Source organism: Elephas maximus, chromosome 12 (assembly GCF_024166365.1).
Source record: "Elephas maximus indicus isolate mEleMax1 chromosome 12, mEleMax1 primary haplotype, whole genome shotgun sequence".
Lineage (NCBI taxonomy): Eukaryota > Metazoa > Chordata > Mammalia > Proboscidea > Elephantidae > Elephas > Elephas maximus.
In genome coordinates this window covers 65676502-65701844 of record NC_064830.1, presented here as the reverse complement: position 1 = coordinate 65701844, position 25343 = coordinate 65676502, and the positions used below count along the sequence as shown (strand labels likewise).

General features: G+C 41.3%; 1 protein-coding gene across 2 annotated transcripts in view; it reads right to left on the bottom strand.

Annotated features, from left to right (window-relative positions):
- Positions 1-25343, bottom strand: part of RBFOX1 (RNA binding fox-1 homolog 1) — a 440434-nt gene that overhangs the window by 30302 nt on the left and 384789 nt on the right. The window contains exons 10-11 of one of the 2 annotated variants that reach the window (XM_049903714.1): positions 16059-16101; positions 9639-9703 (exon numbers count right to left, since the gene is read on the bottom strand). In XM_049903714.1, coding sequence (XP_049759671.1) covers positions 9639-9703; positions 16059-16101 — 108 coding nt within the window. Of the gene's footprint in view, positions 1-9638; positions 9704-16058; positions 16102-23183; positions 23224-25343 lie in introns of both variants that reach the window. The other variant, XM_049903715.1, reaches the window with a different exon arrangement.

Here is a 25343-nt window from a genome sequence, read left to right as displayed (position 1 = left end):
CCAATAGTGCATAAGAGTTGTTAAGAAGTCATTACAGGTTATGGACCAAAGGAAATTACTTCTTGAAACCAAACCATGAGTTCTTTTTCTTACTATGTGTGTGAGCATGTCTGCAAATTAAAAATAAAAGAAGCTCAGGAAATACAGTTATTAGTAATAGCCATATATATTGCTTTTCAGTACTCAGATCTTTGCGTCCATGAACACAAGTTTCAGGTCTCACTGATGCTGCTACCAAGAGCCATACATTTCTCTCTTTGCTATTTCAGAGCTATCTCCACTCTCATCAAGTGATATCAATGTTGACCCACAGAGCCGACTGGCAGAAAATGTAATTATGTTAATTATCGTAAATTTTTGGCAATTGCCCAAGTGGAAACATTTGATCCACAGGATAGTAAATAGTGATGGTTTGGAGGGGCCGAAATTCCATTCACTTTTTAATCATTAAGTCACTTCTTGTTGTTAGGTACCGTCAGTTCAATTTTGAATCATAGCAAATATATAGGACAGAGTAGAACTGCCCCATAGACTTTTCTTGGCTGTAATCTTTACAGGAGCAAATCTCCAGGTCTTTCTCCTGCAGAGCCGCTGGGTAGGTTCGAACTGCCAACCTTTCGGTTAACAGCCGAGGACTTGTACCACCCACCTATAAAACCCATTGCCGTCAAGTTTACTCCGACTCATAGCGACCCCCTGTGACAAAGTAAAACTGCCCCATAGGGTTTCCAGGCTGTAATCTTTATGGAAGCAGGCTGCCACACCTTTCTCCCACAGAGTGGCTGGTAAGTTCAAACTGCCGACCTTTCAGTTAGCAGCTAAGCACTTAACCACTCTGCCACAAGGCCTCCTTTTCTGTACCCAGCTGTACATACGCCACACCACTGATAATGTGCGCTGCCACAAGCCAGGGACATTTAGGACTCTTTGATAATGAAGAAATGGGCCTGTGCTGCAAGTTACTGTTTTTACAGGGTATTGTATGAGGTGTCTGAATTTTGGGGAGGAAAAATTGAAATTTTGAAAGTTTTATTTGTTACATATATACCAGTAGACCCTGGTGGGGACTCTGAGGTATAATTATAATTATACGTACCGCTAAGCACTTAGGGTAGGTTTATGGGAAGGGACAAGAAAAAAAAAATCCATACTACCTACCAAAAATTCAGACACATTCCATGATTCGGCATGCTTCCATTAATGAAAACACATGGTATCAACAAAGGATTCAAAGCAGAAAATAATTGGGTCACCAAAGGATTAAGTTACTTCTTGGTTATGAGTATTCCAAGTGGCAAACTTGCCTTTGCCCTGTCTTTCTAACAGTATCTTAAAGAGGTGAAAACAACCCAGGACTTGGAAAAGAGATGTTGAATTTGAAGTCAGTTTTTCACAGGACACATCTCAGCACTCTCTAGGCCCCGCTGTTTTCATCTGCAGAGTGGGGTTCTATGTAGGATGAGCATGCGTGCTCTGGCTGTCCTGGGGTAGTCCTGGGTGAAGCCTGTTGTCCTGGAGACATTATGAATAGAACGTTCCTTCACTGCCTGTCACAAGGGTCCCATTTTAGATGGTGACTTATGTGGTTGCTCAAACAATTTTGTGTCTCATCAGGTTGTTTGTTGAAATGCCTCACATAGTGCCTGGCACACAAGAGACATGGTCAAATAATAATAATAATATTGACAACTTCAAAATAGAAATCCACACAGTGCAAAGAAAAAAAAAATGGCTGGAAAGATAACATAAGACTGCTCTCTTTAAGAAAATCTGATATAGCAAAACCCAAACATTGGAGAACAAAAACAAAAACAAAGCAAAAAAAAAAAAAAAAAGGAAGGGCTATATTGCCAGAAAAAAAGTTCTTCAGGAAAAAAAAAATTAATAAAATATTCCTTGAAGTCAGTGGATTAACAAAGAATTAGGTTGGCATATAATCTTTCAGTAGTATAAAAACCTACTATATATTCAAAAGGCCAGTCTACACCATACTCACAGGAGCCCTGGTGTCGCAGTGGTTAAATGCTAACCAAAAGGTTGGAGGTTTGAACGCACCAGCCATTCCTCAGGAGACAGATGTGGCAATCCACTTCTGTTAAGGTTTCAGCCTTGGAAACCCTATGGGTACGGGGCAGTTCTACTCTGTCCTGTAGGGTCACTATGAGTCGGAATCAACTTGATGGCCACAGGCTTGGTTTTTGGTTTTTACATCATAGTCAGTTAAGCATGTTTGATCATGATTATTCCTAAACTCTTTAAAATGATGGCCCCAGAACCTGTTAAAGAAACGGCAGATTCCAAATCCTGAATTTTTGTAGAGTTGGTTGGAATTGAAATAACCTACGTATTTCTTGTTTTCCTCAAAGCTCACTCTTGTAGTCTGGATTTGAGGCTCTTATCTTATAGAGATACAGAATCAAGAACATTTTATTCAGTGCCCTTTATATTCCAAATATTTCATAGACACCATCTCAAAACTTTTAAATCACTCTACAAGGTGTAACTAATACAGCCATAACAGATGAGGGGATGGAGCTCAAAGAGGCGAAATTACTTCTCAAGGTTGTTCTACTAATATACAATAGAGCCTATGATTAAGGGCATAAACTTCAGCTTTCAAAATCAACAGGGAAACTTGCTCTACTTTTCTAAGCTTGTTTTCCCCATATGTAAAATAGAGGTGTTAACATCAACCTCACTGGGTTGGTGTGGTGGTTCAATGACACTGTACATGGTAAATACTTAGAGTGCCTACAACATACTAGTAGTTGTTGTTAGCCACCATTGAGTAGCCCCTAGCTCATGGTGACCCCATATATGATGGGGTCGGACCATTGTGATCTATAGGGTTTTCATTGGCTGACTTCCCAATGTAGATCGCCAGACACTTCTTCCTACTCTGTCCTAGTCTGGAAGCTCTGCTGAAACGTGTTCAGTATCATAGCAACACACAAGCCTCCTCTGATCGAGAGGTGGTGATGTGCTTGAGGTGCACTGGCCAAGAATCGAACTCGGGTCTCCAGCATTGAAGGTGAGAATTCTACCACTGCCCCATTATATAGTAAAGAGTCCATAGATAATGGCTGTTATTATTGCTATTACCATAATTATTGTCATCATTATCAGAGAGAGGTGATTCGAATTGAAATTTGGTTCTTCTACTATATCAACTACCTCTGATGTGGTGCCTCAAGAAATCTTAATCAATAGTGCAAGTAATAGTGCTGTCTTTTCCATCTAATGAACACTTAGAATTATTTATTTTTTTTCTGATAATGGAGAATTCACAGGTAATGCATATTTCTCTTTCTAGTTACCCTAAAGCCCTCCAGAACAATTAGTTTTACTTCCTCTTCATGAGGAAACCCTGAACCACTGAAAAAAGCAAATAAATCAGTTAAAGTGAACTCTGAAGCGAAAAGAAAAAAAGTATATACCAAAAAACCCATTGCCATTGAGTTGATTCCAACTCATAACAACCCTACAGGACAGAGTAGAACTGCCCCACAGGGTTTCCAAGGAGCGCCTGGTAGATTTGAACTGCTGACCTTTTGGTGTATATGTACATATATATATATATATGTTTATTTATTTATTTTTTTCTTCCTCCCAGCATGTTGTTCTAATAAAAAGCTAAAACTTGCTCTTCTTGGCACCTACAGTATAGAAGAACAAAAGTAAGACATTGGTGACTAATTGCTATTACATTTACAGAGCATATTTATTTTTAAAGAATGCAGGAGAACTCATTATGATGGATGAAAATAACACAAAAGAAAAAAAGATAACTAAAAAACAAAGCCAAGCTAACATAAGGACAACCTAAAGAACACACTATCAAAAAAAGTACAGAAGAGTTACTCCTGTTGGTGGCCATGTTTTAACGAACAGTCTGGAAGGTCAATCCAACATGGCTTCCTCCCACCCCTAGATCCTTGTTTGAGCTGGTGAAATGGCATAGGGTACACTTCTATCACCTTCTAAACCACCACTAAACCACCATAAACTATGCTCTCAATCCTCCATTTCTTGTTAATCTGATAATACCACCTCTGGCATCATCAAGTTTTATGATACCTTCACCATATTTTTGAACAGTGGATTTCACACACACACACAAAAGATTGAAAATGTAAATGAAATAAAATGGGTGGGGAGGGTCTAAAACATGGAGTTGCCATGAGTCAGAAGGGACTCAATGACCAGGCTTGGCTTGTTTTTGGTTTAACACGGTGTATCCAAATTTTATTTCGCCAAGTGAGAACATTAAAACCAAAATTGGATTAAAAAAACAAAACAAAGCTACTATTTGCTATTGTCATCATTTCATAAAATGAAATCTATTTTTAATAGCATGTGAGAAGGAAGAAAGAACAAAGCATGATCCTTTTCAGGAAAAGAGAGTTGCCAACCATATCGTATCGTCTGTGTTCTTCTGTTATTTTAATAAAATATGTCATCAGAGGCAATCACTAGGTTTTGAACTAGTCTTGGGAACTATTGTTTTGGACAACACACTCAAATAAACTCTTGCACCATCTCCTTGCACACCTAACACAGAGCAGGTGCAACAGTCTGCTACTACTTTCTAGCCAGATACACCTCAGCCCTCACCCAGCTTGGTTCAGATAAACAGAATGGGAGGAGCAAAAAACTCCCCATCTCTGTCTGCTTTGCCTTGTCTACCCTCCTCTTCAAGGGTTCCACATTACCCATGGATCAAATTTTTTCTGTTGTACCCCAGAGCAAGAAAAAGTAAAATCATTAAGTCCCTAAAGTACAACAATTTTTAAAAAAAATTAACCTTCCTACAAGAAAAAAAAACCTGAAATGGCAAATCAAATTTTTCATTCAGGGTGCTCATATGCTTTATATGCTGACGATTCCTTGATTTTTAGTATATATCATCTGAAAAGGACTCCAAATAAGATAGCGTATCATTTCAAATTATAATTACCAACCTGTCTATTTTAACGAAGGCATTTTATTTAATCCAAGTCCAGGAAGTAAAAAAGCCTTAAAATAGGTAAGGAGCAGCCTACAAAAAACCCAGTGCCGTCTACACTAATGGAAATCAACTCAGATCTCTTCTTCAGTTTGAATCTTACTAAGGTTGTATGTAGGACTGCATTAGTTCTATTTCCTGCAGTTTATGTATGATGCAATACTCTAAGGTCAGAGAGATGATCTTTCCCTATCCGTCCATCCATCCATCCATCCACCTACCTACTTCCCTACCTATCTATCCATACCTACCTACTTATCTACCCATACTCACATTATGCATACATCTGTCTATATATCCATCCATCCATCCATCCATCCATCCATCCATCCATCCATCCATCCATCCATCCATCCATCCATCCATCCACCCACCCACAGATTCACCCCCCACCCATCCATCCATTCTCTCTGAAATACAGTGTTTTATTCATAGGTTATGAGCGTAAGAGTTGAAAGATCTTCTAGCTTGTGGCTTCTGACTTAGCAAGTCCTAGCCTCTTTTTATCTAGATATTCTCATGACTCCTCCGAGAGAACCTGAAGAGCACAGATGTGTGTGCTCAAACCGAGAGAGCAAGATACTTGATGCTATGTCATTTTCTTTGGGTTTCTATTAAGCTGAAGCATATGAAATTGCCACTATTCCACCATTTTTGTCCCACAAAAATAGCAATGTCATATGGTACAATCTTATATGATGTTGGCAATGAAACTTTAAGGTCTCAAAAAACAAAAAGAAAAGGTATAAAAACAAACAAAATCCTGTTGCCTTATGTCTCTTTTGCTCACTCTAAGGACACTTACGAGTTAGTGCTGTCACTGTATGTCATAAGTTGCTTGGTATTCAGGGATCTTTAAAAGAAATGCATGTTTTATGTGAAAGAAGAAATGGCCCTGGTAACTTACAGTGCAGCAGGATCATTCTGATATTTCAGAGGAAAACACCATATTACTCTTTTCTCTATCTGGTCTACATTTAGCTCCTTTTTGCCTTAATGTGGAAGGACCCTTTTCATGCACTGATCATTAGGAAATGTTAACGTGTTAGCAAGCAGAACAAGCATGACAAATGTCTGTCTTTCTGGAGAGATAACATTTTCATTAAAGCTATATACACATCATACATATTTTCCCAAATATTTGTGGCACAATTCATCAAACAGGGAATCTCCCCCCTCCTCCCTGTTTGGCTGCTCAAAGATGCAACAACGACCAAGTCATAATACACAAAGAAACCAAGAGCCAATCAATAGAGAGAAGCCTGCCCCCAGGCTTAATTCAAGCAAGCCATTCACCGAGCTCATGTGATGATGGACCTGTCAAATCCATAACGTACCACAGACACATCAGCAACACCAAGTGGCATGCAATGACCACATGACGTCTGCCCCATTGCCATGCTTTGATTGGTTCAAGCTCAGAAAACAATTTCCTTTGAGAGTTTGGGCAGTTGTCTTTGCGTAAATCAAAGTGAGTTTAAAAGTAAAGTTTTAGTGAGGTCAAGTGCTTACCAGACGTTTCCTAAATGCCAAGAAAAGATGTTCGCCTAGTCCCATTAAATTCTTCGATGAAACTAAAAAATTGCCTAGTCCAGTCAGGTCTTTTTCTTTGGGGGAAATCTCTGCCCATACCAGATGGTCTTCATTCTGGAGGTCAGGATTCACAGGCCCTCAGGGTGCTCCCAGACCATCAGCACGTGATCATTTAACCAAGAAAGATTATGGGCAGGGAATTGCACGGTGCTTGTGAAGGACCTTGTGGACAATTCTGAGGTTACCGGTGTTCAATGTTTTTCAAAGGTCCCTGAATCTTTAATTTGATGAGAGCTTAATTTGTGCTGATGAAAGGTAAAATCCTACCTACTAGGGACATCAAACTTTCTCTTTCAAGACCTCTGAAGAATGAATCTCGTGATTACAGGGAAAGTTTGTTGCAGTATCTCTTTCGATCCAATTGACAACCAGTGAGCATGATCAAAGCCTTCTCCATCCTTGCTGATTTTATTTCTTATTTTGAAGCAGCTTCTTTTGGTTAAGGAGTTATTCTTCTTTGTCATTCTGTCTTCTAGAGAATAGCACTAAGAGTCTATTTCTACTGATATTATGCTGCAATGGTGCAAAAAAATAATTTACTATCCCCACAGATGCATTCTAGATACTTGGCCATCTTTCATGTAGATTCAGAAGCTATTCTAGTAATTTCACATTTCCCCCAAAATGTATATCTTTTTCAAAAGGGTCTTCTTTCTCGTTACCCACTTACTAAGAATTAAAGGAAGTACCACCGCTTCATAGATACACTTTACAAATCAAACCAGAAATATCATTTTAAAGATTGTTTTCTGGTAATTTACTGGCCCTCTTACTGCATTTACTTCAATGACATAATTCCATATCTATCAAGTGTCTTGCTTGTAATAAAGTTAGATAGGGCTGGTAATCAAACTCCACAGCAACCAAGAAAACTTAATGTGCAAATTTCCCTAATGAACAAGAGGCCAATTACCTGGCAAGAGCATATTTAGATGGCGTCCTCAACTGAAATTATTAAAGTGGGAATTGCAGAGTTATTCAAAATTTACCAATCCGAGAGAAGGCAATTTCTCAGTAGGACACGTTCCCGATGGGAAATCTTCGTAAAATTAAAATAACAGATTTTATACACATATTTGCATAGATGGTACCCCACAATGAAGCAACATTTTAACTTAATTTTTAGATGAATTCAAGATGGGATGGCTGGATTCTCAAATAGTTCTAACAATAGTATTAGATATTATTTATTTTTTCAAATATCTAGATTGGTCTTATTGGAGAGAGCTATTTAAATTATATCTTTGTAATTAACCTTTTTTCAACTAGAGAATAGATGCACTTATACTGAGAAGCGAGATAAAAATCCTAAGAAATAACTCTGTTTAAGATTCTTGTAATTATACAGCAGGCTAAAGTTACTATGATTATAATTATATACAAAGTGGGTGTTTGAGAATTTAGCATCTAGAGATATTTTCATAAAAATAATTAAGGGTTGTAGCTGAACCACATAACAATTCATACTGTGTGAATCTTCAGGGTACAGAATTTAATAGCATTAAGCCTTTTTCATTTGTAGAACGATCTCAAGAAATTCAAGATTGTCATCATCTTTATTAGCCTATTGACCCTCTCTATTTTCCTAATCCAGTATCAAAGTGTGTTGAAGATAGCAATTTACCTAAAAATATTTTGCCTCTTGGCAACTGATTATCGGGGAACTGGGTAATTTATGTATTTAGGATTGCATCATGATAATTGTTTGGAGGCCACTTACGGCCTTGATAACTTGTGATGGCTGTTTGTAAGAAAATCCTCATCATCATAATACCTGCATACAACAAGACAGCCGATGTCAACTCTATCTTGCCAAAGAGCTACTGGTGACAAGTGTCTGCATGGGGGTTTTCAAAGGATAGCTATCAGGGTTGAGGGCTTTATCTTGCTTTCATTATGATGTCACAAAAGAACCCCGTAGCTGCAATGAGCTAACGACACACCTTGTGAGAAATGAAATGGAACTGCAGAGAAGCACACCACAGCAAACCTAGGTAGGAACTAAGCCGTGACAGGCCAGGTGGGAGAACCAGTTGGCGGCTGACACTTCTCCATCAAGAGTCAAAGACATCACTTGCTTACCTGTCTGACCCAGCATGCCTCAGCCACACATGCAAATTATTATCATTATTGTTTTATTCGTGAAACAGGTTTTTAAATCAAAGACGCCATTACCAGAATAAGCACCCTCCATGACGATCGGGCATGCACAGCATTGGAACATTCACATTTATGTCCTCAGAAACAGAGCCAAGAGTTGCATTCAATATGAAAACGCATACTTTTTTTTTTTTTTTTAAAGGCACTCTATACAAAAATAGCTCTGGCTTGCTGCTCAGGAACCACTCATCTGTTAAGTCCAAGTAACAAAGCTCCCCACTTCTCCATCCTGACTTCTGCATTTCTCAAACACCTCTGTCCTTTCCACTGCCAGTCTTCATGTGTGGGGTGTGTTACAAATACAAGTCCACTTACGTTCATAGGATCGGACACTGGGCATTGCCAAAAAGAATGCATCTCACTACGAATGCCAGGCATACACCTCCCCTATTCCTTTGTTTAGAATTCAAAAATGCAATGGAGGGAAGGCCTAACTTGGTGTAAAGTATTGTAAAACGGGATATAGAGTGCTTGAAATCTAGGCAAGCGCCTGCAGGATCATCTTCTGTTTCTCTTCCTATGAGTTAGAGGAAACCATGGTCTTACATAGAAGACCACGAGAAGGCTGTACAAGGAGTGTAATGTGTGTGCATGCAGACTGTGTTGGCGTGGGAATTGAGAGAGGTGTAACAACTAGGTAGGGCCAAGGTATATCACAGCTTCGTGTCTTGGCAGAGAGGAAGAGTTTAGAAAGAACTAGGCTGAATCAATCATTCTGTCTCTGGGTGACTCAGTGTCTACCTTCACCGCGGGATTGGATTTTTTGGGTGCTACCTTCCAAGCAGTCATGCATTTTCACCAAGGCCCGATGAGAGTCTCTTCTCCCACCAGCTAAGTTAATTTCCAAATGGTTTTCGAGCACAAGAAGGAAGACCCTTACCTGTCACTGTAGGCAGCGGCAGTGGCAGGAGTAGGCTGGGCGTAGCGGTATGCAGCATAACCACCCTAAAACACAAGGAGAGAGTTGACTCAGAAAAGCAGAGGAGCCCAACTCGGGGGATGCCCAGTTGCGAGACACACCAGAACAGCAGTTAACCCAACTCTACGATCTAAGGTTGAGGTTAATGAGCTTAGTATCAAAGTAGAAGTACAAACACACTGCAGACGTAGGGGCTTGAACACCAACCTTAGCTGGGTGTTAAAGGTTAGCAGTTTTAAGAATATCCCAAAGGGAGAACCCAGGTCCTCTGAAGGAAATATACCTAAATGTTAATGATGATTGCCTTGGGGTGGGGAGGATTACAGACGATTATTTACACATTCCTTATACTTTGCTGGACTTTCCAGATTTTCTGAAATGATTATGCTTTACTTTTATTTATTAGTTATTAATGTACATTTTATGCAAATGATCCTTGATGATTGTTTAGGGGGCACTGAGTTTTTATTTACAGGGATGGAAAATTTGGCAAAGGATACTGGTGACTTTGCACAACAGGATTGATGTAATTCATCTCACTGAATTGTAGATGTGAAAAATGTTGAGCTGGCAAATGTATTATCTGCATTTTTACATCGGTAAAAAAAATGCAATAAAATACAGCTCCAGTGAATGCCCTTTACTTTTACATTTATAAAAAAAAAATCAGACAATCCATTGATAGGAAAATATTAGTCATCTTTCACATATGCAATCATTTGATCACTCAAGATATTAAAAAAAACCTTTAGTTTTGTAAGTGTTACATAATTATTACAAAAATGAATGCTGAATGTCTCTTAAAAATTCTGTCTTTTCAGCTAAAGACGCATCACTACAATGTATCACATAAGATCAGATGGGAAATTTGGTGTGCAAAATATGATGAGGTCTTCTAATTTGGAAATAAAATCATTCAGAGAGGAAAAAAGAACCTGAAAAAAATATAATTAACATTTAGTTGTATGTAACGGTAATTGTAATTGTTCAATGAAGCAGAGAGGACAAGCAAATGGACACATTTGAAAGGAATTGTGTTCCGTGGAGCATCGATTGTCAAACTGTGAAAATCACAGAGCTTCTCGCTCAGCAGACCACAGCGGTACATCAACCACCGCTGAATGATCCTGGCACAATTAACAAACAGGACCCAGTTTCCACCGACAGGTAACATGGGGACCATTTAGGCTCTAATGACAAGACACAGCTCCATAATCCTTTGCGGAAGGGATCTTGCCCTCACCAAACTGGGGCAATTCAGGACAGAATAGTATGTCCGAGGGTGGTGGTGGTTAGTTGTCCTCCGGTCAATTCCAACTCCTGGCCACCCATGTGTGCAGAGTAGAGCTGCCCCATAGTGTTTTCAAGGCTGTGATATGTAGTAAAATCAAGAGTGGGGGAGTTCATTAAATTTGGTCTATATGTATAGGAGGGAATCAAGTAATAGGGAGGAAACAGTCGAAGCAGAAAAGCTGCAAAAGGCATCTTTCAAAATGTAGCTAAACTGGTCTCAAGCATTTCCCTCTACCCTTGTCCAGCCATGGCAAAGCTTCCGAGTAAATCTGCCATGGCCTTCACAGCCGATCACAAAAGCTAGTCTATGCTCAAAGAAGCTCATCCTCCAGACCAGCACTGGAGAAGCCGTATCCAAAACATCCTGACAGATAATCATCAATAATATGGATTTTTTCCTGGAAAACAATGTGGAAGTTAAAACAGAGGTCTTAGCCAGCCACCACCTGGTGTTCCAAGCACAACGTTCTCTAATTAGGTACCGGGAAACTCATTAAAATCTGCTGAGGAGTTGTAAAAGCAAAGCGGTTTGTCATACCAGCACCAGGCTGTAGCCGCAGAACAATGGGCTGGGGGGAAATTAGGCCACCAGGTTTCAGGAGCCATTCTTTTCATCTGTTTGCCCGTTTCCTTGTCTTTCATAAGGCATACAGAAAGAAACAGGAAAGGCGCGCTGGTACGTGTATTAAACTCTACAAGGTAAGGAAGGGCTGGGATTGGCTAGTTGGTGGTGGTGCTTGTTAAGATTCTGACTAATGGGCTGCTGGGCTGAGGGCTGTGGACCATGGTCTTGGGGGACATCTAGCTCAATTGACATAACATAGTCTATTAAGAAAATGTTCTACATCCAAAAAAAAAAAACCCAGAATTCTGACTTATGGTGACTCCACATGGGCAGAGTAGAACTGTACCCCACAGGGTTTTTGAGGCTGTGACTTGTTGGAGGCAGATCCCTGGGCCTTTCTTCCAAGATTCCTCTGGGTGGGTTCAAACTGCCAAATTTTCAGCTAATCGCTTGCACCGCGGGAGGTATTAACAGTAACTGGCTGAACGCTTTGAAGGGAAAAACGTTTGTGTGTGTGTGATTTTTTTTTTTTTTCTCTCCTGGAGGGGAAAAAGTATTTGCATAGATCACCAGAGGCCATATAAGTCATGATTTGGTGACTATGAATTTGGCCCCAGCAAAAATGTCTGGCAATGTCCCATTTGCAAATACTCTTCTTTTGGATTTTGATCCTCCCCCCCAACTTCTGCAATAGTTTTGGCCAATGAAAGTAGCTAGTGAGTTGGGTGTGTAGGAGGAACTCCAGGAATGGAAATAGTAACAAATATTGAACCACAATGACAATTCCTTGGAGATTCTTGTATAAATATAAAATGCAGGTGTATACACACAGGATCCTTCTGCACAACAGATGTGCTCACCTATGAAGCTTCTGGAAGGACCCCTACTCTGTATATTTGCACCTGATTTGGCCATTTAGGGAGAATAAGTGGTTCTATGCATGGCAGATACAAGTGGTCAGTGCCCTGATGTTTGTCTTTGTTATTTAGGAATTTGTTTACAAGCATTCCTGATTCATAAATCAAGGTCATAGCTTGCTAACACCAGGACAGTCGGGACAGGGATCTTGAGCTTGATCAGTGGGCTCAGTGCTGTCAAATTGACTTTCTACACCTGTGCTGTCCAATATGGCAGCCACTTATCGTAAGTGGAGGAGTCCCTGGGAGGCATAGATGGTTAGGTGCTCGGCTACGAACCCAACAGTTGGTGGCTTGAGCCCAACCAAAGGCTCCTTAGAAGAAAGGCCTGCTGATCTACTTTCAAAAGATCAGAGCCATTGAAAACCCTAAGGAGCACAGTTCTATTGTGACGTGCATGGGGCTCCCCTGAGTCGGAGTCAACTCCATGGCAACTGGCTTTAATTTGGGTATTTTGTCTGGAAACCCTGGTTGGTGGAGTAGTGGTTAAGAGCTGTGGCTGCTAACCAAAAGGTTGGCAGTTCGAATCTACCAGGTGCTCCTTGGAAACCTTATGGGGCAGTTCTACTCTGTCCTACAGGGTCGCTATGAGTCAGAATTGATTCGGTGGCAACGAGTTTATTTATTTATTTTTGTCAGAAGTGGCTACTGAGCACTTGAAATGTGGCTCGTGCAATTAGATGAATTTTTAATTTCTTTAATTTTAGTTAATTTGAATTTAAATTTAAATAGCCACATGTGGCTGGTAGTTACAGTATTAGACAGCAAAGATCTGAGTGATCCCTGACACAGGTAATAACTGAAAAAAAGAGGGAGGGGGTTTGGTGGCTCGATACCTCCACGTGTATACATAGTATTGCACTGTCTTTCTATGCAATTTTTCTTCTGTATGAAATCCATTTTAGGGGAAAAACAGTTGTGTATTAACTAGGCGCACATGTGCATACGCTGTAACATGATCAAAAAAATACAAATTGCTTTAATTTGCCTTTCTAACAGGTGACTGTAATCAATTTTATTGCCCCATATTTTGCGGCTCACTGAGCGTGGCCAGAACTTCTGCAAGGCTCTGTGCTAATGTCTGCAGAAGGAGTGCTCACTCCCATTTGCCACCAGCAGACCGTGTTCTTGTCAAACCCGGTCCTCCCGGTCCGTAGGACCAAAATGTGTGGTTGACAATTAGAATTTCCCCACCTCCAAACCAAAGGAAAAAGGGACGAGAAGCACAAGATAGTGCTACACTCCGTGCTCATAAAACATGCTCACTTTTCACATGTTGGCGAGCAAAATATAAATGTGACCATATATAAAATATAAATGTTAAATGGACATTATGGGTTGTTCCTCTCGCCAAAATAAAAATGTGGCTCACTTGTTCTGAAAACACTTTTTTTTTTTTTTTTCGTTATCGAGGCCTCTAGTGGTCCATTGAAAAAGACACCAGTTAAGGACCTTCAATGACCTGCCAATAGAACATTTTCATAATTGTGCTTGGTGGGATATTCATACCAAAAAAACCAAACCTGTTGCCATCGAGTCGATTCCGACTCATAGTGACCCTATAGAACAGAGTAGAACAGACCCATAAGGTTTCCAAGGAGTGGCTGGTGGATTCAAACTGCCAGCCTTTTGGTTAGCAGCCGAGCTCTTAACTACTTCACCACGGGAAAGGAAGGGTTCCATGACCAAACGGGTTTGAGAAACACTTGGTTAAAAGAAATGAAACTCGTTCCTCCATTTGTGGGGCTTCCTGACACAACAGTGATGAACACTGTGGCTCTCTAACGTGTCTCAGATTACTTTGACAATGGAAATCAAATTTTTAACTTTAGAGCATACTTTTGATAAAAGATGTTCTAATAGCTATACAGTGAATTGCTTAGGAAGAGAGGTGAAAGCTTAGTGTGCTGGTGGGGATGTAGGGCAGTAGGACTGTATACGTGTGTATGTGTCTGTTTCACTTTGGCTTGGGTACATATAAAAAAAAAAAAAAAAACAGTTGCCATCAAGTCAGTTCCAACTCATGGTGACCCCATGTGTGTCAGAGAGAACAGTGCTCCATAGGGTTTTCAATGGCTGACTTTTTTGGAAGAAGATCACCAGGCTTTCTTCTGAGGTCTCTGGGTGGACTCCAACTGCCTACCTTTGCGTTAGTAGCTGAGTGTGCTAACTGTTTGCACCCCCCAGGGACTCCAAGGAGTGATAATGGGTTTAATCACAGGCAGTAGAGGTCTCCTTACTGACAATATACAAGGGTCTTACTTTGTGCAAAACTGGTGGATTGTTAAATAAGGAACTCAATGGACATTTTATTTGCTATTGTAACATTTAAGGAAACATTTGTCAAATAAAAAACTGCAATATGAACCATACCCCCATTCATCTGCTTCACACAGCTATTTTTGAAGTGTGACAATAGAATTTAGTGTTCTTGATATGTGACAATAAAAGTCAATCTCAGCAATTTTGATTAGTTTGTCCTTTCTTAGGCCCAGCTGTCCTTTTTTCGTATTAGATTTTTCATTAAAACTCAATCAGTTCTGATGGTAAAAAATATGCTTTCTTAATTGTGTTAATAGTGAATAAGAATGGGAATTGCAGGCGACAGGGAAACTCGTGAAATAAAACACCCACTGATCTTTCTTTACATTTGTTTTCATTGTTATTGGCCAGTTTTAATGTTTGATTACAGGCCCAATTTGGAGAGTCTCAACCAGCTTCACTCCAATGGGGGCGTTGGCTCTTTCTGCTCCATACAAGTTTGTTCATCTGGAGGTTGTTTCGGTGGAGGGAAACGGGTTTGAATGCTATAACAACAGATGTGAAGCAAATTTCTGGCCAGCTCTAATGAGAACAGGGAGAGTTATGTTAGCTATGTTGTTTCTGAGTACCATTGAGTTGATTCCAACTCATGGCAACCCCATGTGACAGACTAGAACTGCCCCATAGGGTTTTCTGGCCTGTAATCTTTATGTAAACAGATTGCCACATCTTTCTCCTTTGGAGCAGCTAGGTGGGTTTGAACCAACAATCTTTCAGTGAGCAGCACAGGGTTTAACAACTGCACCACCAGGGCTCCTTATTCTGACCATCAAAGCTGGATATCCAAGAGGTTTTTGGTATAACCATTCCAAGTGACTCTAGGAACATGTTAAAGCCTTACCCAGACAATTCATTCCATGAAACCCTCTAATTCTTTTCCCTGAATTTATGTTGGTTGAGTTAACGATTTGGGGGTGCTGTCTCTCTCTCTCCAGGTACACTTTAAGCCAAGAAATGAATGGTCAAACTGGCCTCCCATTTTGATGGTCTCATGGTCTAACAAAGCTCATTGCTAAGGTCACCCAAGGCCAGACATGAAAACCATCCTCATATTGGAAGGGATTGCCCAAGCCAATCGGTGGACATACCAGAGGGGCAGGGAAAATCTAAAGATGATCATCTCTGTTCTAGAAGAATTAATATCAAAGCTGGAAAATTCAGTTAAGTCTTTCCTCCTTCTATGTTAGAAAACATCTCCCCTCCCCGGAGGTGTCTGGTTAGTAGGACTTCACAGCAAGCCCACGATCAGAGTGAGGAGTTTTTCCACCAGTTGGGATTTCATACCTGCAGCAATTTATTGCCATACACAGGCTCTTGATACACTACTCTATAAGGAAACAGAAATGTAACGTTTTCAATGCAAAAATGAAATAAATGAAAGAAAATGCACAAGTCAGACAGAAATTCCAGAGCAATTCATTTACAAGTTTGCTTCTCTTACTTCACTAGGACCCCGGTGTAACCCACCAAACCCAAAAGGGAATAAGGCGTTGCCAAACTTTTTTTTGTTTATTTGCAAATTTATGTAACTGGGAGGATAAAAGAAGGTAGGGATGGGAATCGAACCCCATTAATTACATTTGTGTGATAATCGGTGTTTATTTTTAAAGAAGAAAAAAAGATAATTTCATGGCTTCTTAACCTTCAAAGCATATAAGCATATTCCAACAGCCCAAGTTAGCTCTCTCAAATTCAGCTTTTTGTCTGGTGACTGGGATTCTCTGGATTACCTGAGGATTTCATTTCGATCCCTAATTATTGAGGCAGTTAAGACAACAGCAGTCACAGCCATAATTGCATCAACACCTTTTTTTAATAAGTTAATTTCAACCCAACGACAGAGAGCAGAATGGCATTTCATGAAAGAACTGATGAATCACGTGGAAATAGCAAAAGCTACTTTTGATATATATGACACGAGAAAATTTTGAATATATATGTCCAGAAAAGCTACTCGTCATGCATGTGTGTCATCCACATGCCATCCCTTCGGTCAAGTCTAATGCCGACAACCTCTCAGTAGTCCCCCGTACAGACTGACGTGGGAGCTGTCTGTGGGTCAGGCTGCCCTTTCATCTGATGGCTAGAGATTCAAGTGAAATTCTCCAGCTCCAAAGGTGAGAATCTTATGGTTGGACATTTTGGGGGTCTGACCTGCAGGGAAAAACATGCATATATGTGTGTGTGTGTGTGTATTTCTTTTATGCTCTAATTTTCCTTCCCAGTTTAGTTTTATTTAACTTTGCTTTTTAGTAAAAAAAACCTAAGATTTTGGAGCTACATCTGTCAATGTTCTTATTTCTCTCTGTCTCCCTGTCTCTGTGTCTCTTTCTCTCTGCCTCTCCCTGTCTCTCTCTGTCTCCCTGTCTCTATCTCTTTTTCTCTGTCTCTCTTTGTCTCTTTGTCTCCCTGTCTCTCTCTCTGTCTCCCTATCTCTGTCTCCCTATCTCTCTGTCTCTCTCTGTCTCCGTCTCTGTCTCCCTGTCTCTGTGTCTCTCTCCTTGTCTCTCTGTCTCTCCTTGTCTCTCTGTCTTCCTGTCTCTGTCTCTTTCCCTGTCCCCGTCTCTCTGTCTCTCTCTGTTCCTGTCTGTCTCTCTCCCTGTTTCTCTCTGTCTCCCTGTCTCTCTGTCTATCTCCGTCTCTGTTTATCTCGGTCTCCCTGTCTTTGTCTCTCCGTTTCTCTCTCTCCCTGTCTTTCTCTCTGTCTCTCTCTCCATTTCTCTCTCTCCCTGTCTCTCCCTGTCTCCCTATCTCTCCCTGTCTCTCTCTCTGTCTCCCCATCTCTTTCCCCTTGTCTCTCTTTCCATCTCTCTCTCTGTCTCCCTATCTCTCTCCCCGTTTCTCTCCCTGTGTGTCTCTCTCTGTCTGTCTCCCTGTCTATCTGTCCCTGTCTCTCTCCCCTAGCGTTCACGTTTCACATGCAGACATTGTTCTCCAGCAACCTGCCCACCCTGTTATCCTCTCCATGGTCCTCACTTCTCAGCCCCTGCTCTCCTTTCCTTCACTGCATTTCTCCAGTTTGCTGGAGGAGGCAGTAACTTTATCTCTTGACTCAGTGCTTAAGCCCTGAACTCTCTGGCCAGATCATGTGGGCTAAGCCCCAGGCTCAGTGAGGCTTTCTATACAAATTATTTAGTCTCCTTTCTGAAAAAAAGTTACCTCTATTGGGGAAAAAAAAAAATGGTGGTAATCAGATTCCCACTTTGCTGCATTGTGGCGAGGAGAAAAGGGAGGCAGCTGAAATGCTGAGTAGCTTGTCTCTTACATGTTAGTATTGTTAGCTGCCAATGGGACAAAACACCGCCTGGTCCTGCATCAACCCCATGATCTGCTGCAGATCAGATCGTTGTGATTCATAGGGTTTTCACAGGCTGATTTTTAGAAGAAAATCACCAGGCCTTTCTTCCCAGTCTGTCTTAGTCTGGAGGCCCCACTGAAATCTGTTCAGCATCACAGTAACACACAAGCCTCCACTGACAGACGGGTGGTGGCTGCATATGAGGCGCACTGGCCGGGAATCGAACTCAGGAGAGAATTCTACCACTGACCCGCCACCGCTGCCCCCACGCTTAAGCTGTTGGAGGACTCCTGCCTCCCGGTGGTGACTGACAGAGGGCCAGCCTAATCCTGATCTCAGCAAGCTGCCACTGAAAGTGGGGTCTCAGAAATACGAAGGACTAGAGGTTTTTATCTGGAGAATTTCTGTTTTCTAGTTTTGCCTGTTCTTGTAGCTACTGACACTTCTCATAACTGACCTCAGATACTAGCGAAATGAGGAAACCTCTCGGTTATAGGATCGTCGGACGGCCGATTGACACAAATTCAGAAATAATTATGTGTAGCCAGGGCATCAAACAGAAACCTGTTTAGGACCGGTCTGAAAATTCACTAGTTTGTCCATTCATTTTTCACTCTGTATGATTTCTTTCTGTCCCTCTTTCCTTTTAAACAGTCGTCTTCTGATTAAATGCTATATTCTTTGATTTCCTTCCCCGTGACTGGGTCAAGACAAGGTCCTCAATTAAGTTCAGTGATCCTGACCTTATACAATACTGTTCACTTATTTTAAGCTTCTTGTTCAATTTCTAGCCTCCCAAAATCTATAGCTTCACCCATAAATGGAACAAATTGCCGTGTAGGACTTGAAAACATTCTACGTCATCTTTCAAACAGTCTGTACTATCCATGTACACCTCCACTGTTATTAACTTTTTTCTTTAAACTGAACCACTTTTTAATTAAAACAAATTTATTTAAATGTATGTCATGAGCAATAATTGTGAACTTGTAGATTTGATATGCTAGTTACATAAATTATATATATATATACGTGCCCACACATGCTAACACATTTTTATTTTAAAAGATAGGTGTTTTTAAAGATCAGCATATATTTAATTCATATAAATACCTATCTTTTAAAATACTAAATATTTAATATGTGATATGATTAAGTTTTCCCTTTAATTTGACTCACTTTTAATCAAAACATATTTATTTAAATGAACGTCACCAAGAAATAATAGTGAACTTGCTGTCATGTGCTTGGGTGCTGTCCAGTTGATTCCAACTCATAGTGACCCCACGTGACAGAGCAGAACTGCCCCATAAGGTTTTCTGGCCCGTAATCTTGACGGGAGCAGATTCCCACGTCTCGCTCCTGAGGGGCCCCTGGGTGGGTTCAAACCACTAACCTTTTGGTTAGCAGCTGAGGACTTAACCATTGCACCACCAAGGTTTCTATTGATATGCTGGTTCTATAAATTATATATACAATTGCACACATGTACATGCATATTTTTATTTTTAAGGATAAGTATTTTAAAAGATCAGCATATATTTAATTTATATAAATATCTATCTTTAAATACAAATGTGTGTGCATGTGTGTATGCACACGTGCACATGTGTGCACGCTTGTGCGTGTATGCATATGTGTGTGTGTGCATGAGCATGCATGTGCGCGTCTGTGTGTGTGGCGAGTCTCCTCAGGAGGAAGGGACCTGAGAAATGACTTTTCTACCCTTCCTTGTGAAGCAGAAGCCTGCTACATCATGTTGGATGAGCAGCCGCTCACACGGTGCCCCAGTGTCTCCTTTGTGGCTAGAAGGAGCAGTTCTGCAAGGCTAAGCTCCTGCATAGGATACTTTTTCTTTGCGCTCAGCCCTAACAAGCTGGGCTTGCTTTTCCCTTACTTTCCGCCTCACAGCATCTCCTAACAATCTACTCCCTCCAGCAATTTCAGGACATCTCTGATCATCTCTCCCTTAACTCTCCATTCTCCTCTTCTCTGAGAAGCCTAAGAAGGAGGCAGTTCTAGACAGGAGGTTGTGACTTGCCAATTGCAGGGATCATGGAGGTCTTTCAAATCCTCTGTGCTCAGGCCCGACTGAGAAATGCCCCGGGGGCTCCAATATCAGGTGGGAGGCAGGGATAGACCTTGGAGAAAAGACAGGGTAGGGGAGGGGGAGAGGAGGGTTCACAGAAAAGGGAGTGTTCTGGTGTATGTACTGCCGTTGTTGAGTTGCTCTGACAGGGTGGAGAACCATCTGAGTAGGAAGAATCTGAGACTACCCTCTCTTATCTCCCTTAGAAATAATCCAAGCCAGAAGCTTGCTACTCTGTCCAATAAAACTAAAAAAAAATTAATTAGAGTTTTAAAATGATTTGTTGTTTGTTAGCTACGGTTGTTTTGCTCCTGACTCACAGCGACCCTAAAAGAACTAAAAGCACCAAGGGACTTTTTGTGACTTTCTTCTTTAGACGGAATTTCTCTTCCTGAAGGAGCTCTTTGCGGTGCAACGGTTAAGCACTCGGCTGATAACAGAAAGGTCGGCAGTTCAAACTCACTCAACAGCTCCACAGGAGAAAGAACTGACGATCTACTCCCGTAAAGATTATAGTTTGGGAAACCCTATGGGGCAGGTCTATTCTGTCACATACAGTCACTACGAGTCAGATCAATTCAACAGCACCAAAAACAGCAACCTAAATCTAGATGCTGACATAGTTGTTCTCTTCTAAGTCCCTCTTCTCTATTTGTGTGGCTCTAGTGGATTTTCTGGGGGCAGTGGTAGAATTCTTGCCTTCCATAAGGGAGACCCAAGTTCGATTCCCAGCCAGTGCACCTTATGTGCGGCCACCGCCTGTCTGTCAGTGGAGGCTTTTGTGTTGCTATGATGTTGAACAGAATTCGGTGGAACTTTCAGACTAAGACAGACTAGGAAGAAAGGCCTGGCCATCTACTTCTGAAAATCAGCCAATGAAAACCCTGTGGATCACCATGGTCCAATCCCATTGTGCACGGGGTCCCCACTGCTAAGGCCAACTCGATGGCAGCTAATACAACATAACATAGTAAATTTTCTAATGTAGCTTCTTGCCCTAATTGACACAGTCACATTCTGTCTAATTACTCAATTACTCTAACTAGTCTATTCCCTCTCTTTCTTTGTGGGATCCCCCAGCCCCTGTCTTCAGGTAGCTTCTACTTCTATACAAGAATCTACAAGAAAAGGAGAAGATGCCTACTTGGAATATCCGTAGGAAAACACAAATGAATAATTCAGTTCATTAGTGTCATCTGACAAATAAAGAAGCTGAAGCACAGAGAGGTAGATACTCAATAAATGACAGGTCATGACTTAGTATTTTTTGTTATTTTTAGCTAGGCTCAGCAACATCCAGTTTTTTTTTCCTTGGGTAGGTGTTGATGGAGATAGTTTTCTTTTTGGTGGATTTTTTTTTTTATTCCCCTAATTCCTCCATTCCTTTTCTAGTCCCTTCCATTTCCCAAATTAAAAAAAAAAAAATGAAATGCCCTGAAGTCAGTTTTGGTAACTAGAATCTTACTTCCCTCCACAGGCTAAGCACAGGGAGGCCGAGGGTGGGAGCTGCTGACTTCCTCCATCAGGTACCTGGACAGGGAGCCTGAGGATGGGGGCTGCTGACTTCCTCCATCAGGTACCTGGACAGGGAGCCTGAGGATGGGGGCTGCTGACTTCCTCCATCAGGTACCTGGACAGGGAGCCTGAGGGTGGGGGCTGCTGACTTCCTCCATCAGGTACCTGGACAGGGAGCCTGAGGGTGGGGGCTGCTGACTTCCTCCATCAGGCACCGGGGGCTGTGGCTTAGCTCTGGCTTGTTCTGCCCAGCCTGCTTCACCGTTTAGAATGAAGGAACTAGAAGTTTGGAAACTGAGGACATGAGAAGCAGCAGCTGAAGCTACACAGAAAAGGCAAGTGGCTGCTCACGAGGTGAATAAAGGGCAAACAGGTTGTTCATTCATTTTATTATTAAAAAAAAAAAAAAAACTAACCCAGAGGTTATAGTAAATGTACTTTGATACAATAAAAACAGAATGTAACTAAGTCCATCATTGACAGGGATTAATGCTATGTCTCAAAATTACTATCATTTGAAATTCAATAGGAAGAAAATGAAATCACCAGTGCCTTTGTCAATTTTCTGCTAAATGACATCCATTTGATCAGAACTATGGTTTTATTTTTCTTTGTTATCTAGTCTATAGAACAACAGATAGGATCCACTGAGCTTACTGTAGGTCACTTGTAATAAAAAATTACATGATTATAAACAACCCCCCTCCAAATACTGCTCAGTTATTTTACACTGTGTCTGCTCTCAGTCATTTGTGTAATAGTGCTGCTAATATCATAACGCAGGAGAAAAACTACCTTTAGATCAACAAAGGTAAATTTAGTTATGGTCTCCATGATGGGAAGCAATCTTACTCTTTCCTAAAAACAGAAAGTTTAATAAAGGGGTACCATTTAACAACCAGTTCTAAGTCTGGTTACATTTTTGGTAAGTAGAGGAAATAAAGCATTAGAGAACCAGGGTTTAATGTTCAAGCTGACATACATTTCATTTGGAGAGCTAGATGCTTCTTGCTAAAAATGTCCATGTTCAGAGGGAGAGAGAGAGACAGTCTTTCTGAGGCTGTTGTAATAAATAAATAATTAGATGTGTTGATAAGAAAAACATCGAAAACATTAGCCATGAAAATACCTTTACCCCTGTACAGCTGGTACGTACAGCTGTTATCCTAAACATTTCACTGAAAACACACAGGCTGCCCTAGTCGCTTTAGAGATAAATTTCTTTTGCGTGTTGGATTGGGTTCTTTAATTTGGCACAAAGAAACGCCTTCTGTTGGGGGGAGGGCTCACCTTTAATCTGTTGCCGATCAAAGAGTTAACTGCACTCTAATGCACAGTGTGTGATGACTATGGTGAGCAGAAGCCCTGCGACACGAGCCTCTGGATGCTTCTCTACAGGTGAGGAGGAGGAAAATGACAACCCCAGGTAGAGATAAATGCAGCAAACTTGTAAAAAGAATGACTCCGGCAGGAAACAAGGATGGCATGCACGTTAATGAATACTTACATAAATGTCTGCACCATAAAATCCATCCTGGTAAACAACACTGCAAGGGTGCACACACAAAGAAAAACATCCATATTAGTGCATTTCCCCATGCGACACACCAACCCCCGAAGTGGCCAGGTTAGTCCGGTGGGTCGCAAGATCCAAACCACAGGAACCGAGGAGAGCCTTCACACTGGTTAAGGAGGCTGGAGACACCAGCAGATCAAACCGAGAAAATGAGTGCGGGCTCCGGGGGTAGCCAGGCATCAGGGTGTGGTAGCCAGCACCCCGCTTTCTCAGGAGGATAGGCCGAAATTCACAGCCTCGAATTGCACAGATGGCTAAGTTGGAGCTTCAGAGGCCTGGACAGGTCGGAGGGTCTTAAGACTTCAGAGTTTGCATTCCGTCAAACCACAAAACTCCTCCAGCCCTCCCCGCCCCCCCCAAAAAATCTGTTTATAATGTCTGGTTGATAAAGGCAGGGCACGGATAGTTGCTTTCTCAATAAGGGATGCCAAAATGGTTTATATTTGTTCTCTTCTATATATATATTTTAATATTATAATAGTATATTTGGCTATTTGCCAGTCTTTTACAGCATATAAAAGGGAATATCTCCAATTATATGCATGTGTTAGCATGTGTATATATGTTTATGTGTTTATATATATGTGTGTATTTGCATGTGTTTATGTGGTGTGTGCATATGTATATGAATGCATATATGTGTGTATCTGTGTATGTGTGTGTGAACATATATGTGTATATATCTGTATGTATATATGTGTGTTTGTTGTTGTTGGGTGCCACTGAGTCCAATTTTGCCTCATAGTGACCCCATGTGATAGAGCAGAACTGCCTCATAGGATTTTTTTCTTGGCTGTAATCTTTATAGGGGCAGATTGCCAGGTCTTTCTCCCATGGGGCCACGGAGTGGGTTCAAATCGCCATCCTTTTAGCTAGCAGCTGAGCACTTAATTGTTGTGCCACCAGGGCTCCTTGTATGTGTGTTAGTGTATGCATATATATGAATACCTATGTGTGTGCATACATACATCATGCCCATGTGTGTGTGCAAGTACAGATGCATGTTTGTGTTTGCACATCTGTGCACATACATGTGTGTATGTGTGTATATTCACATACATGTGTGTATGTGTGTATATTCACATACACTACATCCAGACCAAGAAAAGCCCACAGTATGATTCAACAAGCTTGGCTTCTGGTCTCTGGTCACCACCTGTATACTCACTGTCCCAAAAAGAAGAGACTTCTCAGGAGGGAAAAAAATAAAGACAAACCCCTTGGACTTTTCCAGAAGTTTCTTGGTGCACTTTGGCTGACGCAGCCAGGACAAGAAGCTCGTAGCTATGTGATCATGGGACACGGACTTACATCTCCCCCCACTGAAATGGGGCTAGTGAGGATCCTATGTAGCCTGTGCGCCTCCCAGGGCTTTTGTGAGGCTCACAGGATATTCGAATATAAAAATGCCTTTGTAAATTTGTGTTTTTCAAAGGTCGGTGGGTGTTATTAATAACCTTCCGTGATATCTTCCCAGGAAGTTTCTAGATGATTTATGATTCTGGCAAGGGACCAACGAGCCCCAGTGTTGAATGTAGCTGGGGCTCTAATGGAAGCACAGCTTTGATTACCCAAGGGTTCTAGCAGATTTCAGCAGCAGAGTGGACCCACATTTAAGCCAAGTGCATTGAGCCAAGGGAAGCCACTTTACAACACTCGCACACAAACACACACACACGGGTACACTCACACACATACACACTCACACATTCAGGTGCACACACGTGCACACATACTCACACACACATGCACGCGCACACACACACCCGCACACACACAGCAGTGATACTGGTTTGCTGGAGAACACTACATTGTGCTTCACAGAGCTTTTCAGAGTTGATTGACTAAACCCCAAGTACCATTATCCTTCAAAAGGTGGCAGGGATTTCACACTCTAAGGAGGTTGGTAGGAACAGCTTTCAGCTGTTTTTATTTTGATCCTAGAGGGCTACAGTTCACAAGAGCCCTTGTCAAGTGGCGTGAAACCCTAATCCAAGATACCGAGGTGTGCAGCACTGTGAGCTATACTCTGAATTCTCTTTCAACATTTCCAACATAAAAACCGAGTGTCTGCTGGGAGTCAGGAGGCTG